This window comes from Gouania willdenowi, chromosome 13, assembly GCF_900634775.1.
Source record: "Gouania willdenowi chromosome 13, fGouWil2.1, whole genome shotgun sequence".
Taxonomy (NCBI): domain Eukaryota; kingdom Metazoa; phylum Chordata; class Actinopteri; order Blenniiformes; family Gobiesocidae; genus Gouania; species Gouania willdenowi.
Window position 1 is genome coordinate 12,959,881 of NC_041056.1, and position 17,100 is coordinate 12,976,980.

The 17,100-nt window shown below is 37.6% G+C and overlaps 1 protein-coding gene across 5 annotated transcripts in view; it reads right to left on the minus strand.

Annotated features, from left to right (window-relative positions):
- igsf9ba (immunoglobulin superfamily, member 9Ba) overlaps positions 1-17,100 on the minus strand; it is a 91,614-nt gene that overhangs the window by 65,717 nt on the left and 8,797 nt on the right. For all 5 annotated transcript variants that reach the window (XM_028464395.1, XM_028464393.1, XM_028464394.1 and 2 more), the window contains exon 2: positions 3,466-3,663. In XM_028464395.1, coding sequence (XP_028320196.1) covers positions 3,466-3,663 — 198 coding nt within the window. The remainder of the gene's footprint in view (positions 1-3,465; positions 3,664-17,100) is intronic.

Sequence of the window (17,100 nt, forward strand, 5' to 3'; positions counted from 1 at the left end):
CTGGTCAAACAATCCCAGCGGTAGCACTTTATCACTCATATCTTGGTGGTACAGTACACCAGCTATTATGGCAAGAAACAGGGCCTAATTTGAGAATAATGTAGTTCACACTTCACAGTATCCACAGATAAGGATTTCTGCCATTGAGACATCTGTCTGATGAAATAATCCCACGTTTACTCTTTTTTTTTTATTGGTTTTATTCACACTAAGTGATAAAAATTCATGGGAAAAGCTTTAATGAGCTCAGAGACCACATGAACCCATTAAGCACCCAGAGGAGTGTCTCCTAAACTCCCGTCCAGTGTCATTATCGCGCTGTCACTACGCACATACAATCCCCAGGATACACTTTAATCTATGTAATGAGACTGGGCATGTTCTTTTGCATCTGTTCCCCACTAATTCCCAGAATAATGGACGTGATGCCACATGGCAGAAGGCCTCCGGCTCGCGTCCGACTGAACACGGCACTGTTGAAAACAACTTTTCTTCGTTCAAAGCCTGCAGCTAGCCGTGAGGTTAAGTAAACAATGAAATGTTTGAGCAGATGCAGCGTCAACTTCAGCCACAAGAAGAAAAGAAAAAAAGAAGATGGATGTTTGCAGTGTTTGAAAAGCCTGTAGGGAGAATTATAGAGAATACCACACGTATGAATTAAAACTACAGTCCACAGTTATGACACTTGTACATTTAGGTTTCAGTCGTTTGAACAAGCCTCATTCCTCATTTATTTCGCAGCATATTACCAGGTCGGCAGAGGGTATTGTCCTCATAAAGAGGTGGGAAAAGGAAGAGATAATGCTGACCTCATTCTGACAACTCGCCGTCTCCCTCAGACACTTGAGCAACATCAGAAGAACCAATATCCCGCTGTAAAGTAATCAGACACAGTCTCTCCCATCTCATCCAGCAGAGGGAGATTTTAAATGTGTCTGATCCTGAGAAGTGCGACGGAAAAAACGCTTTGCTTTGTATCTACGGAATGTAATCCATATTTTTACATTTAACGTAAAATGGGAATTAAAGGTTTTCATTTCTGAGGGTTCTCTAATACACTTTGGTTTTCCTTTTTTTCTTAGTTTTTTTTCTATCATCTCTTTGCAATTATGCAATGTTTCCAGCATTGTCCAGTCTAATGGGTCTCTGTAGACTTTTGTCAAAATTAAGTGTTTGCATTGCTGCAAATATCAGTACTACGATTATTAAATGGTTACGCCTGCCTGTAAATATGTATATTTATTTATTTAAATATGTATATTTTTCCTATTGCTTTCTGTCCCCACTGCGGGATGAATAAAGACTCTCTATTCTACTCTTATATACCAAAAATACTTCACTGTAATAACTGCAACACATTTAGGTCAATAGGTAACTAGGGAACTCATTTAAAAACCCATATATGCTGTGGCTTTTAACCCGGACTGAAAACTGGCATTTTGGGTTGCCAGTTTGATTTTGTGCAAATTTTATAACCTCTTTACAGCACTTTGGTCAATGTCTGTTGTTTTAAAATAAGCTCAACAATTAAAAGGTACCTGACTTGACTTGACTAGAGAGTCCAAAGTCCAAACTGGTGGCTTCAAAATATTTGTTCCCATTTTCTGCGCCATAGCATCCCAGATCTGACTTGACATTGTTGATGGCACGAAAGAAATTTTCTTTTTTTACAGGACATTTCCTTTGGTGCTGTCCTCGACCTGAACCCAAACACTTCAAAAGTACCTTATTTTGTGAGTAAAAACACTGCGAATCATAATGTAAACTGCAGGTCAGCCAGCTCAGTCAAAGAGGGCTTGTGTGGCAATCTACTTAGTGGAATCGTCAGAAATGTTTGTGCTCTCAGCCTGAGGCTCATAATTAGGTCGTCAACAGAGCGTGCAGTAAAGTCTGCATGATTACAGATCGAATATTGTTAGTTAGGGAAGCAGCGTCATGTTGCTGCTGTAATGTGTCATCACTATTGTCCTTGATCTGATGAAAACACAGAGATGCGTTTCACAAAGCTACGTGAGTTCTGAGAAATGAGGCTCTCAATTGACTGTTAGTGAGAGTGACAAGAAGACAACGCCAAGGATAGAAAGCAATGTTATATTTAGAGATTTAAAACCATTTTAGTAAACTAGTACAGTCAGTAGGGGTGATTTCTGTGTTTTGACCTCATAGTTTCCAACATATGGCAAACACAGAGTCATGGCCTTACAAGATGCCAGAATATTTTTGTGAAAAAAACCCACTTAAGCTCCTTAAAGTAAACCGAAGTACGTAGCGTCTTCGGTTTAGGGTTAGGGTTCGGTTATAACCCAACATCGCAACAATTTTTATGATTGGGGTTAGGGTTAGGGAAAGGTTTAGTTTTAGTCACGTGACCTAAACTGGCCAATGACTGACCTATCACGTGACCTAAACTGGCCAAATAGGGTCAAAGCGTACGGATAAAATGTCGGTATATTAATACGGCAACTGTACGGATAGCCACTGCCTATTTAAAACACACTTCAATTTAAAAATCTTCAAACGTTATCCAACATTTTTGGCATTTGTGGTAAACAAAGAAACACATCTAGTAGATGGACAGCGGTGGATGGACAGAAAAAGGGCTTAATCTGCATAAAAACAGTCCGAACAGGCCTGATTTTATAGCTCATTGAAGTTACATATACTTCACTAACCCTAACCACAAGGGTCTTGCAATCAATTTATGTGACCCTTGACCCTAGCAAAAGGATTTTGACCCTCAGAAAGGATAGAAAAACGCAAAACTTTTGAGGTGCTTATAGTCATAAGAACATAACATTTTAATTTACCTTTTAGTTTAAAATAGTTTAAAAACAGGTTGTCATTTCTAGTTTTCATATCATTACATCCTGAATTAGTAGTGTGACCACACTACCCAAGACCAAAACTTGCCCGAGACCAAGACAAAACCAAGACTCTTGGGAGTCGAGACCAAGTCCAAACCAAGACCGAGGCTATAAAGATCTATTTCAAAAACCATGACAGGGTTGAACAGTTAAAGTTAAATAATCTCTCTTTAGTTTTAGTTTCTTTAAAATACATTTGACAGACAAAAAAAAGATTCAAGATATTTATCCATTTGCAGAAATCAGTGCCGGTCTTGACAAAAAAATCCTGAGTTTGGGCATTCCAAGGCCGATGCTTTCAAGTCCAAGACAAGACCAAGACCTTTAAGATCTGGTCTCAAGACCAAGACCAGTCTCGAGTACTAAAACACTACGAATTAGTTTTGTGTGCATCTATATTTCAGCCACCATTACAAAGTATGTGATAGTGAGGCATTGTGATCATGTTTCATCATTAGCTTGTGGGTGACTTTTGGCTGCATTGAACGAAAGAATTTTGTGGATTTACTTTGTTTGCATCAAACTGACTAAAGATTCAGATACTGGATACTAAATCCATGAAGCATAAAATACAGTTTTGTTTCTTTCCCATCGGTCTTACCTGTGTATTCTGGATCCACATGAGGAGGGTAGTAGCGGAAGTTGATGAAGAAGGGGATAGGCACTCCAAACTTGAACCACTCCACCACGTACGGGGGCTGCTGGCCGTCCAGGGGAGGGGACACGTCACACCCCAGGATCACGCTCTCTCCAGCGCGTGCCGTCACAAACCGGGGCTCCTCTCTCACTCCGTGGACACCTGCCAACAAAAAAAGCAGTTTCTTCAAGTTCCACTGAAAAAGATTAACTTTTTTCCAAGCGTAAATTTCTGCTGAGCACACAGGAAAAGCCAGTATTTCTCAAACTATTATTGGTTGGGTATTTAAAAAGATCGACTGAAAAAATCAATCCAAACGACTTTGCTTTTGGGTGTAATAGCATTCGCTGTGTGAGGAGAAAACCTTTTCTCTTTCATCAGCCTCCTACAGGCCTACCATCATCTGTCACCTGCATCTATTAGTGAGTGTTTGGTGGCATTGCCATAGTGCACTATGAAAGAGCTGCCAAAGAGTTCCATTGATCATCTCTAGCTGCTGCTGCTCAGATGAGCCGTACTCACAGCGCCACTAGACCTGGCGTTCATCCACCAACGTCCAGGTTCGGTGACTCAAAGGTGGGTTGACCTGACTCAGCAGAACATTCAATGGATTTTCTCCAGCTGCCACCCCTTCTTTCATCTTTATAACCAGAACAAGCATGACTGCCCATTAGTGGAGCTTCATTTCATGATCAAAAGGCATGCTGACGCTACACAAAGAAGCAACACAAGCTGAAAAAGTCTTTTATTTCTATTATTATTTCTAGGGCTGGGCGATTTTGCCTAAAAAAAAATATCTCCAATTTTTTTAAAGAAAAATTTGAGTTTCGATTAGATTTTTTTTTTCAATGCACCTAAAAATGACTGCAGACATCAAATATATTGTCAAAAGTGCAACTTTATTGCTGTGATTGTCCTCAAGAGTTAAAATGCATAGAACAATCCCAAAATAAAAAGTAAATGAGGCTCTGTCATTCAACAATTTCAAGCTTTAACCCAGGTTTAAGCAAAAGTTCACATGAAGACCAGCACTAAAGCATCACAAACCTGCTCACATTATGTTTTAATGAAGACATTTAATGGAAAAATGATCTAGTCATGTTCGTAGACACAAATAAGATCCATCCATGTGTTCTAATTAGAATAAAGAACAATGTGATTTCTCATATCTAAATCTAAAGAGAAAGAACTTTAACAGTCTTTGTCATACCACTTGTCCCACAAGCAAGCATATACATACAACTGGTAATTGTTGAAGCTCTAAGTAAAAACAATGGTGTTAAATAAAGGGGTTAATTATGCAACGTAAAAGACATGCGTTCTTCTGTCACCCAAAACGGAGAGCTTTAGCTCCACCCCTGCGAGCCATATGTATCATTCAGAGATTGTGTTTACCAGATTAATCTGCATTATCCTGTGACAGAGTAATCCACTTTCCTCATTTGAGCTTGCACAGATTGGAGACTGACACAGAGCAGATTTATTCAAATTACACTTTAAAGCAAAAATGTGGCTGGACATTTAAGGAGCCTCAGTGCGGGAATCTGCTTTGTTAGTGTGTGTATTTACAAAAACACACGGCGTCATTTAGCTCAAACCTGTGATACAAATTAAATGGATGAACTGAGCAGTGTTTATCATTCAGATGATATTCAGGCAATGTTGACCTTTTTAGTAAAACATTATGTAGAAGCCCATCAAAACACAGATCTTTGTGAGTCATCAAAACTAAAAACCTTGCAATCTTTGCATTCAATTATTGTTAGAGAAAAAACAAAAATGTATTCTGGAATTTCTAAATTTAAGCAGTGATTCATTAACTGTGGTCTACGACTGTAAGTATCATTCATTTATTTAGAATTGGAAATTTGAAAACTGAATTCGTGAATATCAGCAATGCAACAACCTCCTCTGAATCACGATCTTGCTGATGTTGCGTGACGTGGAAATTACGGTGGCTGGGAAGTGTCAGGTTAATGCATTTACAGAAACAAACACAAACGCAAACAGGTCACAACACGAATGCAAACAGGTCACAACACGAATGCAAATAGGTCACAACAGGAATGCAAACCGGCCACAACGGAAGTGTTTCCGATGGACCACCGACTGTCCTACTGTAATACCGGTCCGTCGGAAACACTTCCGTTGTGGCCGGTTTGCATTCGTGTTGTGACCTGTTTGCATTTGTGTTCGTTTCTGTAAATGCATTCACCTGACACTTCCCAGCCACCGTAGGAAATCCTATCATAAAAAACTTTTCTTTGCAAGTTTGAGTTGCAGTGCATCAAAAACCAATAGCTGTGGAACTAATTAAGTTTCCGCTGTCACTGAGCAGTTAAAGAGTTTTTTGTTTTGATGCACTTGAAGTAACTCACAGAAATGCCTCACATGCATGTTTTCGGACATTATCACAAATTTACACACTATTTTTAACCAGAAAACATGTTAATAAATCTCTAGCATATGAAATATACATCAGTAGTAATTTTATGAACTCTATTTAGTATGTTTAGGTCACCAGATGCCTTCAAGAAACAAAGAATTTTTTTTTTTTTTTTTTTTAAACATGTTTGGACTGAGACTGCCATTAAGTGTATAATAAGGCATTAATAAGAATAAGGCATTAAGAAGTAATTAATATGCTACTAATGCTAATAAGCAACTAATTAATGATTAATAGTAGGGATGTAACGATTCACTCAACTCCCGATACGATTCGATTCACGATACTGGGTTCACGATACGATTCTCTCACGATTTATTTTACAAAATGGGACTGTAGACAAATACTGTACTATTTTCCTTTTATTTTTCATTGTCAAAAGAACCCCTTGATAAACTATTAAAAAAATGCAATTTAACTAAAAATAAATCTTGAATTAAATAAATAAAGGAATAATACAAATGAAAATGAAGCCTATTAATTTAAATTCTGGTTCTATAATAAACAATGCAAAACTGCATAATAGTTCTTTTTCTTTTAAAAGTGCAACTGAAAATGTATTTTGTGCCTGAACAATTGGACTTTAAAAAAAAAAAAACCGTGATTGCACTGGTTTACGTCATATTTGTTTGGACCAGCAGAGGGCGCTGGTAACACAGTGGTCAGTTGGCATGCAGATATCTTGCAGTGAAGAAGAGAAGCTATGCTAGCAGACAGAGCTAATAGAAAAACGTGACTTTTACAGATATTCAAGTAATATTACAGATATTCTTTCGGTGCTAAAGGGGTAATGAATCATTTATCAACATACTTAAGAGTAGAAGGTGGCCAGAAAGACAGTATTAGCAGGCTCCGGCCGCCGCCTACACTTATGGATAGCACACTCTGCTGGTTAAAAAAAAGTACTGCGATTCAATTTTCAGAAAATCGATATCAACCGTGATACCTATGAATCGATTTTTAACTGCCTTACGATTAATCGTTACATCCCTAATTAATAGGTTTTCCCTAAACTACAGTGTTACCCATTTTTGCTACATTCATGATTTGTCATGTCCATTATTTGCCAGTTTAAACTAATTGTTCTTACTTTTTAAATTACATTGTAAAAAAAAAAAACATATTAACCAAAAGTACAGCTGCACTCTTTGTTATGTATTTAAACGGTAAATCTCTAGTTAATTGCCTTTGTTTATATTTCTATAAATGGACCTTCAGAGACGCCGTCCCCATTGTTACATGTGACGTCATCAGCCAAGTGTGAACGTGTGAAAGAGGCAGCAAACCAAATACAACGATCAGTACCAGTCCGTCTCCCATGTCTGATTACTTGTTATGAGGACATAAGCTGGCGACGAGGTGTGTGTTCTTGCTGAAGTTTGCTGCAGGTGGAGGAGGTGGATTCTCCACGGTGAAAAGCAAACAACTATATGGTGGAAGGAGCTTCACTTGGTGCTAGCATAAACGCACAATATACAGGATGTGGAGGAGTTTGTCGTTATGTATTTGCGACATAAGAGGAACCGATAAGCGGAATTGACAGGCAAGCAAACAAACGATTCCTAGGAATCGGATTCTTTCTCAGAAAGAACCGGTTTCCGATTCCCATCCCTATCTATATACTATGGTACATATAATAGTAAACTTCCTGGATAACAGTGGATAATATACAGTGTGTGTGAGTATTTATTAGTGGAGGACCTATATATATATATATATATGGGTAAGTACACTAACTAAAAACAACAACTACAAAACTAAACCCAACTTTAGCTTTACTTCACTAAATTTGGCCCTCAGTTATACATTTCAAAATTGTCCACGCCAGTGTCGCTTGCTCACACGTCACGCTTGCCCCCCCCATGCTGTGAAAAATTCCTGGTGAGAACCTTGCACATGACTTCTTAAGGCATTGGCACACAACTGTTGGCACGGCTATGAATGAAGCTAAAATCTATTGTGTTCTATGCAAACACTTCAGGTTACAGAAGTCTAGCAGCTTACAATGTGAATTGGAAATATAATCTGTTTCTTCGACAGATTGAACACAGCAGATACCGTAGCACACTGCAGGACTCACTGATATCTCCCTTGTTTCTCTTATCTGGTCCTCATGGAGGGAAAGTCTGCACAAACTCAATCACCACATTTCATTTCTTAAATGGAGACACGGTGACCCAATGGGAGTCATGGGGATATTATTACAGAGTAAGTTCATGTGTTCAATATGTTGTTACAGCATTGCAGGGGATCCGCTGAATAAACTGCACCCTGGATATAAAGAGTCAGAGCACTCGAGATAATTGCAAGTCTTGATTGCTTAAGCACTGTAAACATCAGCCAAAACTATATCACGTCACGAGGGAAAGAAAAGGAGGAGGAGGACTTTGACAACAAGAAGGAAGAGTTGCATTTCATCAGACATCCCATGAATCCTGCAGAGCAATATGTTTTATGTATCCAGCCTATAGCAGGTTTACTGCTATGATCATGAATTCTTGAAGGGTAGCAATTCACTAACCACTCAGATAAATCACCTGCGTGCCAAGCAGTGCCAGGCAGAGGCAAAACACAGATAAATGTTTCCTTATGGTTCGGTATTGCTTTAACAGAGCGGGGCTACAGCTGTAACTGACCACCCATTCCATCATCATCTAAATTACTTTACCGTTTTATTTGCTTTTGTCTTTGTTGAACAGTGACAAATGAGCTAATTTAAAAAACAAGCTGATTAAAACCTGTGTGGAGCACATGCACAATGGGTACACAGGTTTAAATACACAAGACATTAATGACGGGAGACTCAGGGTGTAAGGATACACTCAATTAACGGTTGGATTCAAATCCCGATTTTTCTTTTTTAAACAAAGCTCAACTCAAAGATTGAGATGTAACTGAAACTTTCAATTTGAATGCAAAGCGATAAAATTTCTGAGAAAATACAGATTCTTATTTTTTTATTTACATTTTTAAGAATTTTTTGAACTAATATTTTTTGTTCTTATAACCTTGAACTCCTAGACCAAAACAAACTGCACATTTCTTAATTTATCACCATGCAAAATTCAGCAAAAAAAAAAAAAAAAAGAAATTCTTTAAACATATAAAATTAAAATATTAGGGGTGTCAAACGATTAATTTTTTTAATTGCGATTAATCGCACAACATCCATAATTAACTCATGATTAATCGCATATTTTGTATCTGTTCTGATTGCACATTAAAATGTATTTATATTTTTCAACTTTATAATACTCTAATAAACATAAGAGTGGACCAATATGCTTACATTACGCAAAAATATTTATTATTGCTTCATTTAAAACATAGCCTAACAGGAATCATCAAACGGCCACATTAACATGAATTCAAAATCAACGTAGTGTCCAACTCAACATTTGGAAAGAATTATTAAACATCCAGTTTTCAAAGAGCTTAAAATAAATAATTGATCCTTCTGCATCACAGCAGAAACATTTTCAATTTGTCATCTAAACGTACCACCTCAACGCAAATAGCACACAATATGATTGTGCCTAACCACCTCACATGGGTAGAAATAAAACATAACACAAAACACAAAATCATCCCTGTAACATAGGGTGTTACAAAAAAAATGAAAACAAAGAAATTGTACCATAAACAGCTCTCATATTGTATTCAGCAAAGTCTGTGTAATCCTGCCTTATCCTTTCCCATCCTGTTCTTGACAAAATGAACAAAACCAAAGAGCTACTATATATGTGGAGTGTCCACATTACCATACTTTGGTTTCTTAGCACTGTGCCAGTTGCTCAAACACTAGGGATGTAACGATTCACTCAACTCCCGATACGATTCGATTCACGACACTGGGTTCACGATACGATTCTCTCACGATTTTTTCATTTACAAAATGGAACTGTAGACAAATACTGTATTTTCCTTTTATTTTTCATTGTCAAAAGAATTCCTTGATAAACTATTCAAAACAATGCAATTTAACTAAAAATAAATCTTGAATTAAATAAATAAAGGAATAATACAAATGAAAATGAAGCCTATTAATTTAAATTCTGGTTCTATAATAAACAATGCAAAACTTCATAATAGTTCTTTTTCTTTTAAAAGTACAACTGAAAATGTATTTTGTGCCTTAACAATTGGACTTTAAAAAAAAAAAACCGTGATTGCACTGATTTATGTCATATTTGTTTGGACCAGCAGAGGGCGCTGGTAACACAGTGGTCGGTTGGCATGCAGATATTCTAGCAGTGAAGAAGAGAAGCTATGCTAGCAGACAGAGCTAATAGAAAAACGTGACTTTTACAGATACTCAAGTAATATTACAGATATTCTTTCGGTGCTAAAGGGGTAATGAATCATTTATTAACATATTTAAGAGTAGAAGGCAGCCAGAAAGAAAGTATTAGCAGACTTCGCCCGCCGCCAACACTTCCGGATAGCGCCCTCTGCTGGTTAAAAAAAGTACTGCGATTCAATTGTCAGAAAATCGTTATCAACAGTGATACCTATGAATCGATTTTTAACTGCCTTACGATTAATCGTTACATCCCTATCAAACACACAAACATGTTTACATATTCAGACGACAGGGCAGCTCTCTTCTTCTGAACACCATGCCAGACATATGCACGCATATGACTTTTGTTTTGTCGCATGAACTATCTGGCAGGACTTTGAAGCTAAACTTTCCATCCAAAAGCCCTTTTTCCGTGTCCATAGCTCCGTGCTGCTCTACCTTTATCCACAAACACATCGCTACCTGAATTGCCAACCATGCACGGGGCCGCCCCGGATGTTCTTCTTCTTCGTGGTCTTTATCGGTGGTCGGCCTCCACCATTTGGTGCATTACCGCCTTCTACTGACACGGAGTGTGGGGAACAGCTCCAAGCTCAATCAGTCTCTTGCAAGTTGGCCAACAAGGCGTACGTTAATCGCGCATTAAAAAAAGTAGTGGCGTTAAAGGGAATGTGTTAATACGTGTCAATTTTGACAGCCCTAAAAAATATAAAAAACGTTTTCAAATCGTAAATACAGTGAAAAAATAGAGGTGACTTTCTTTTTTAAAGTGCAGCTTATGTTGCTAGCTTGGAATTTACCTATTTTTCTTAAGGTGTTTGTGTTTATCGGGCCTGGTTCAGACGTTGCACAGTAAATCAGGTGATGTTTTTTTTAGCGCGAGAAAGACGTACAAATGGATGCTGACTCGTCTCTACATGAGCGCGCACGGATGTGAATAGTTTGGGGTTTGGGGTTGAAACAGTTTCAGGCTTAAAGAGACATCGACTTCATTCACATGGCCATGTTTTGTCTGGGTCGGCCCGTGTCGGTCTTCTTTTTTTTGGTCTGATTAAAGCTCAACTCCCGTCGCTGTTAACCAAGAACGTAACATTTAAATAAGCGGCACTAAAACAGTCAAAGCACCCCCTATTGTTTAGGCAGAGTATCGAAGCTGCACATACTGTGGTGTATCGATATAAATTCCCATTATTTGCATCGATTTTAGCCGATTTTGGATATATCCCTACATAGGGCTGTTTGACATTTGATTGCAACTTTGATTATTACACCCAACGAATACAAAAATAACATAATCGAGAGAAAAAAAATTATTATTTAAAAAAAAAATACAAAATTAAGTTAAATGGCTTTTTGCAGACGACGCTGTAATGATCACAAATTTGCACAGTCCAAAACCACTTCTTGCAATTGTAGGTAGGGCTGGGCGATATGGCCTTTTATAAATACCGCGATATTTTTAGGCCATGTCACGATACACGATATATATCTCGATATTTTGCATTACCCTTGAATTAACACTTTGATGCACAAAATCACACCAGTATGATGATTCTATATGTCTACATTAAAACATTCTTGATCATACTGCATTAATATATGCCAATTTTAAACTTTCATGCAAAAAAGGGGATATCACAACTAAGTCAAAGTTGACATAACTGTATTTATTAAACAGTGAGTGGCTCAAACATAAAATTGTCAACAGAAAGTGCACGTTCTGTGCAAAATTGTCACAGAGACATTTCAAAACAAGACATCAGTGCAGGATGCAACTCACATGGCATTTCAAAACACAAAATTAAAGTGCACTTTTTGTACATAATGCCACTACAATATTTTAAAAACAAATAGTGCCCTTTTGTGCATAATGCCACTAAGATATTTAAAAAAAAAAAAAAAAAAAAAAAAAAAAGTCCGCGAGTTTAACGGTATGGTCATTTTCAACACCGCACAGACTACAAGCTGCGATATATCGAGTATATTCGATATATCGCCCAGCCCTAATTGTAGGCAGCTCAGAGTTTTGTAAATGCAATCAGAGCAAATAACACAAAAATACAAAAAGCTGATTCGAGAGGCAGACAAACTTTAAAATAGCAACACTAGAATTTTCTGATTAGGCCATTCCTCCCCAAAGCGCAGAGACTCTGCACCAGGTTAAAGCAAAGTGTAGATTTACCTCAGATGAACTGCAGAGAAAGCCGCTGCTGCTTACTGCAGACAGACGTTATGAAGAATGCATAAACTTAAAATGCAACGTCTGTGCGTCCTTCACAGTATTGAGGATACAAGGGTCGCCAAACACTTGATTCAGATGCTAATGTAGAGGATATAATGTAAATATAGACTGAACCTGCAAGTTGCAGAGAGAATCTGAAATATATGCAGCCAATGAACTAGATTGGCTCCTATAGTCATTCTTCCAGCGTGCATGTGCACGTCACATGGGCTGGTTGACTGAGCGTGTGCATGCATCTGGGAGAGAAACTCTTGTATCTGTACATGTTTGTTAATCAGGGTCCCAAAAACTAACACATAAAGCATCTGAGCAAGACACACAAGATATGGAGTCTGAGAAGACAAAACAGTCTTTTTTTTTTTTTATTAACAAACACACACTCAAAGTGAATGCTTTGAAAGGCTCAGCTTTGTGCTACTGCATCATTCATAATAAATCACTACAAGCAACTCTTCCTCTTTTACTACTATGACAAAACTACTCCACTGCCAAGAAAGAATTCATAAATCCACGTGGAAAAAGTTGTCTGAGAGGTTTTACATTCTGTAAATAAATACAATTGTATTCATCAGTGTGAGGAGTTAATGTTGCAAAGCAGTGGGGCTGGACGTTATACTGGTTCATACCAAATAACGGTATGTATTTTTGTTTTGATATGAATTTTTAATCTACCACCGTACTGGTGTATTTGATTACACAACTTTCAGAACGCTACGCTGCCCAGCGTTTCAGACTGGACTCTTTTCAACATTGCACTTCTAAATAGGAAGGTAAACAGTAGCACTCTGGTGTTATTTGCAGTGTAAATCATTCGTATAAATGGATAAGAAAGACATAATTGATATCTCTGAAGCTGCATGTGAGCATGTGCCTGCGTGCGCATGCCTCTGCTACAGGAGAACAACACTCACGGACACGGAGGCACGGTTAGCTTAGCATGTCGGCAGTAATACTCAAAAAAAAAGAGCAAAGGATCGTAATTTGTAATTCCTATAACGCGGAAATAAGTCCTGGTGGAGCTGCAAACAAAACGCTACCTTTATTCACCATAAGAAACCACCACATCACTGAGTATGTAGCATTAAGCATTCTGATTCTGATTCTGATTCTGATTAAAAGCTAGGAATCAAGCTAATGCTAAAGCTAAGCTAGCGCGGCAAAGAGCCATTGGGCTGCTGTTGCAAACGTATTACTACTAGTGTGGAATTATTCTTCAATATTCACTCATCATGACAGTAAAATAGAGCATCCTAAGTCAGTCTACTGCAGTAATTCCTCTCAACCAGTAGAAAATGCTGTGAACACCTGATTATTCATGAAAAAAAATAAATATCGTCATATACCGTGAAACCGTTAGAATTTTGAAAAGTAGCGTGATATACATTATTGGTCATACCGCCCAGCCCAACGAAGCAGGGTCTCAAATGTTGATTGTGCCGATAGATTTCTTTGCATGTTTCAGACTTTCTTGCTTACGCACGTAATCACAGTGAGTGTCTAGTTATTGTAACTTTTTGCTGCATAAGCTCATAATACTGTACGTTAAATTAGCTTGTGTTAGATCAAAGAGTTTGCAACCACCGACATGATGTACCTGTTATAGTTTTTGATGTTTATCATTTCATCCATCTGTTCATCCATCCTATTCCTGCTAATTCCTGATACAAACACCAGAAAGCCCCAAACTTCACAGCATTACAAATCACTATCAGTTTATATTTTGAGCCAATTACATCCCATGTAAGCAATAAGGTTTTGTGTCGTTAATAATTTAAAGTATTAATTCCCTCAGTAATATGGGAACATTAGATAAAAAAGAAACAATTATCTTTATTTTTAATACAGTTCAAAGTAAAAATAAAATAAAATAAAAAAGCACAATTTTGTTCACTTCACTAGGAATATTTTTCAGTCGTTTTTTACCATTAATAAATAGGTTTTTTTAAACACAACCTAAAGGACAGCTATAGTAAATAAAAATAAACTAATATTAATTTTCTAGGCGTTTATTTAAAGTGAATGCATATGACACTTTTAGGGGCTCCAAGTTCTCCAAAACAGGCAGAAATCAAGACATTAACTTCCCAAACATGACATGGAATATACACTCACCAACATTTTTCTTTAGGGAATATCATGGATTTGATGTTTAGTTTGTCAGTAATTACATCTAATTAAGTAAAGCTGATTTTTTTAACCTTGAATATAAGGATATTTGGGATGTCCGGATACAACTTTTTCACTTCCGATACGACACCGATACTACAGGCTTGAGTATTGGTCGATATCGATCCGATACCATAACAGCACGAATCATACATACTTTCATTACTTATTTTGTAGTGTGGTATGTTATAAAAAACAAAAAAAAAACAAACCCATTTATTTTAAACCAATGGATTACATGTAATTAACCTTTTATAATAAGAATATTCTATGCATGAATAAAATTAATAAAAAAATTATATAGAAGATATTGAAAAAATAAATCTTAAAAAAACTATATATATATATATATATATATATATATTATATTGGAGATTTTAGATACAGTCCCATAAAATCCAATATTCGTTTTCTGGCTGATATCGGACCGATATCCGATATCAATATCGGATCGGGACACCTCTAAAGGATATTCTACAATTGAATAAAACACACAAATAATAATAATAATAATAAGAATTAGAATAATTTTAAAAGTGCCAAATAACTACTAGTTTAACTTCAACCTAAGCATATTCTTAAATATACATTCTACAATGTATCAGAGTGCTTATATCAAAGAGTTTGGATGCAGGCCAATATTATACGATATTCTGTTTTTGCTGACATCGGAATGATATCTGAAATCAATATTGGAACGATTCAGGACTCCTTTAGATGGTGCATTTGAATTTTCCCAGCGGAATGCAAAACAAAACCAAAAACTGCAACACAACTATGAAAAGGGATTAATGTTAAGTGAAAAACAGAAAAAGGGAATGATGGAAATTAACTAAAAATAATAAATTAAAAAAAAACCATCTGTAGTCTCCCTCAAATAGTCTTTTACACGATGGTGTGAACAGCTGAACTTTTGTGCTCATCACTTCAACAGCCTAACTTTACACAAACTTCGAAGCCAAATGAAATCCGGGCAGAGAGAGGAACACCTTGTGCTGGCTGACAAACTTTGTACAGGAACACCGTGTTTCCTCTGTGTGGAGGGGGACCTCCCACGTTTGTGCACATGTTGATTTCAAAATAAAAGCATTGGAAGCCAATTAATCAAATGACATTAGCCTGTTTTGAGAGGAAACAAAATGTGATTACATCTGTTTTGTTCTGACACTATACAAAACATATTAATAAATATAATAATATAATAAGCTTTTAAGCAGAGAAGGACTGGATGTGTGAAACAGGCGTTGTATTTTGCAGTCACAAAGGGTGATCATCGATGCTAAGCGAGGGTTGTACTTCAGAGGGCATTTTTGGCAGGCGCAATAGAAATTCCTCAACTTAGCCAAGACCAGGGCTATTTTAGGGTCATTTAGTGTTAGTGTTATAAAAGCATCATGTAACGTGCTTGAAGGTAATCAGAGAAAAAGGCATCATTCTGCAAAAACAGCATCCATTGCATGGCTCGTCTAATCACAGCTGCTTATGAGTGTCATTCAGTGTCATAAATCACATGCAATAGGTGTAAAGACCTATACAGAGATGAAGAAGAATACAGCAAAACGACACTTTCTACAAATCCCATTCATTCACTAACTACCTCTCACAAGCTTTTTCCTCATCCGGCTTTGTTCCCACTTCTGTTCACAGTGACATGAAAGTACTTATTCTGAACTCACCATTGATCTCTGGTAATGAGAACTAGCAGTTAACACTGTCATGTATAACTCAATGTATAAACTGTAGAAGTTTGTGCTGGTTTGTCAAAGCCTATTCCAGATGTTATTGAAGAAAGGGAACACCCTAGATGGGACACCAATCTGTCGTAGTAGGACGACCACATAGAAAAATAAACAGCCAATGTAGAGACGCAGATGACTTAACACTAGGGTGCTTAGGGTGCTTTCACACATGGCTCTTTGCTCCGCTCCATGCTTCGCTTCCTCGGATACTCCGGTCTTTTTGCGATATGTGAAAGGTCACTGGAACTCTGGAGCGGAGCAAACAAGCGAATTTTGGTCCTCTGAAAAATGTAGGCCTCGGTTCGGCTCAAGCGAAGCATGGTGCGGTCTTTAACCATGTGAGAAAGCAACCAGGAGCAAACATAGGACTTTACATTAAAACGCAATTGTAATGGAGCAACTCCATCAGTGACAGCAGCAGCAGCAGCCGCTGTGCCGCTGCGTGCCTCCCGTCACGGTAACAGACACAAGCACACATTCACAACCCAGTGCTCCAGCAGCAACACACACATATCCATCCATCCATCCGTCCGTCCATGTCCATCCATCCATCCATCCATCCATTTTCAGAGTCGCCTTTGTCAGCACACAAAAAAAAACTTGTCACATTTCCTCACTCCCTTTCGTTTTCATCCCACATCATTCATTTATTTCACTCATCTCTGTTTCCCCAATGTTCACATGATCAGCGATGGCCGCACAC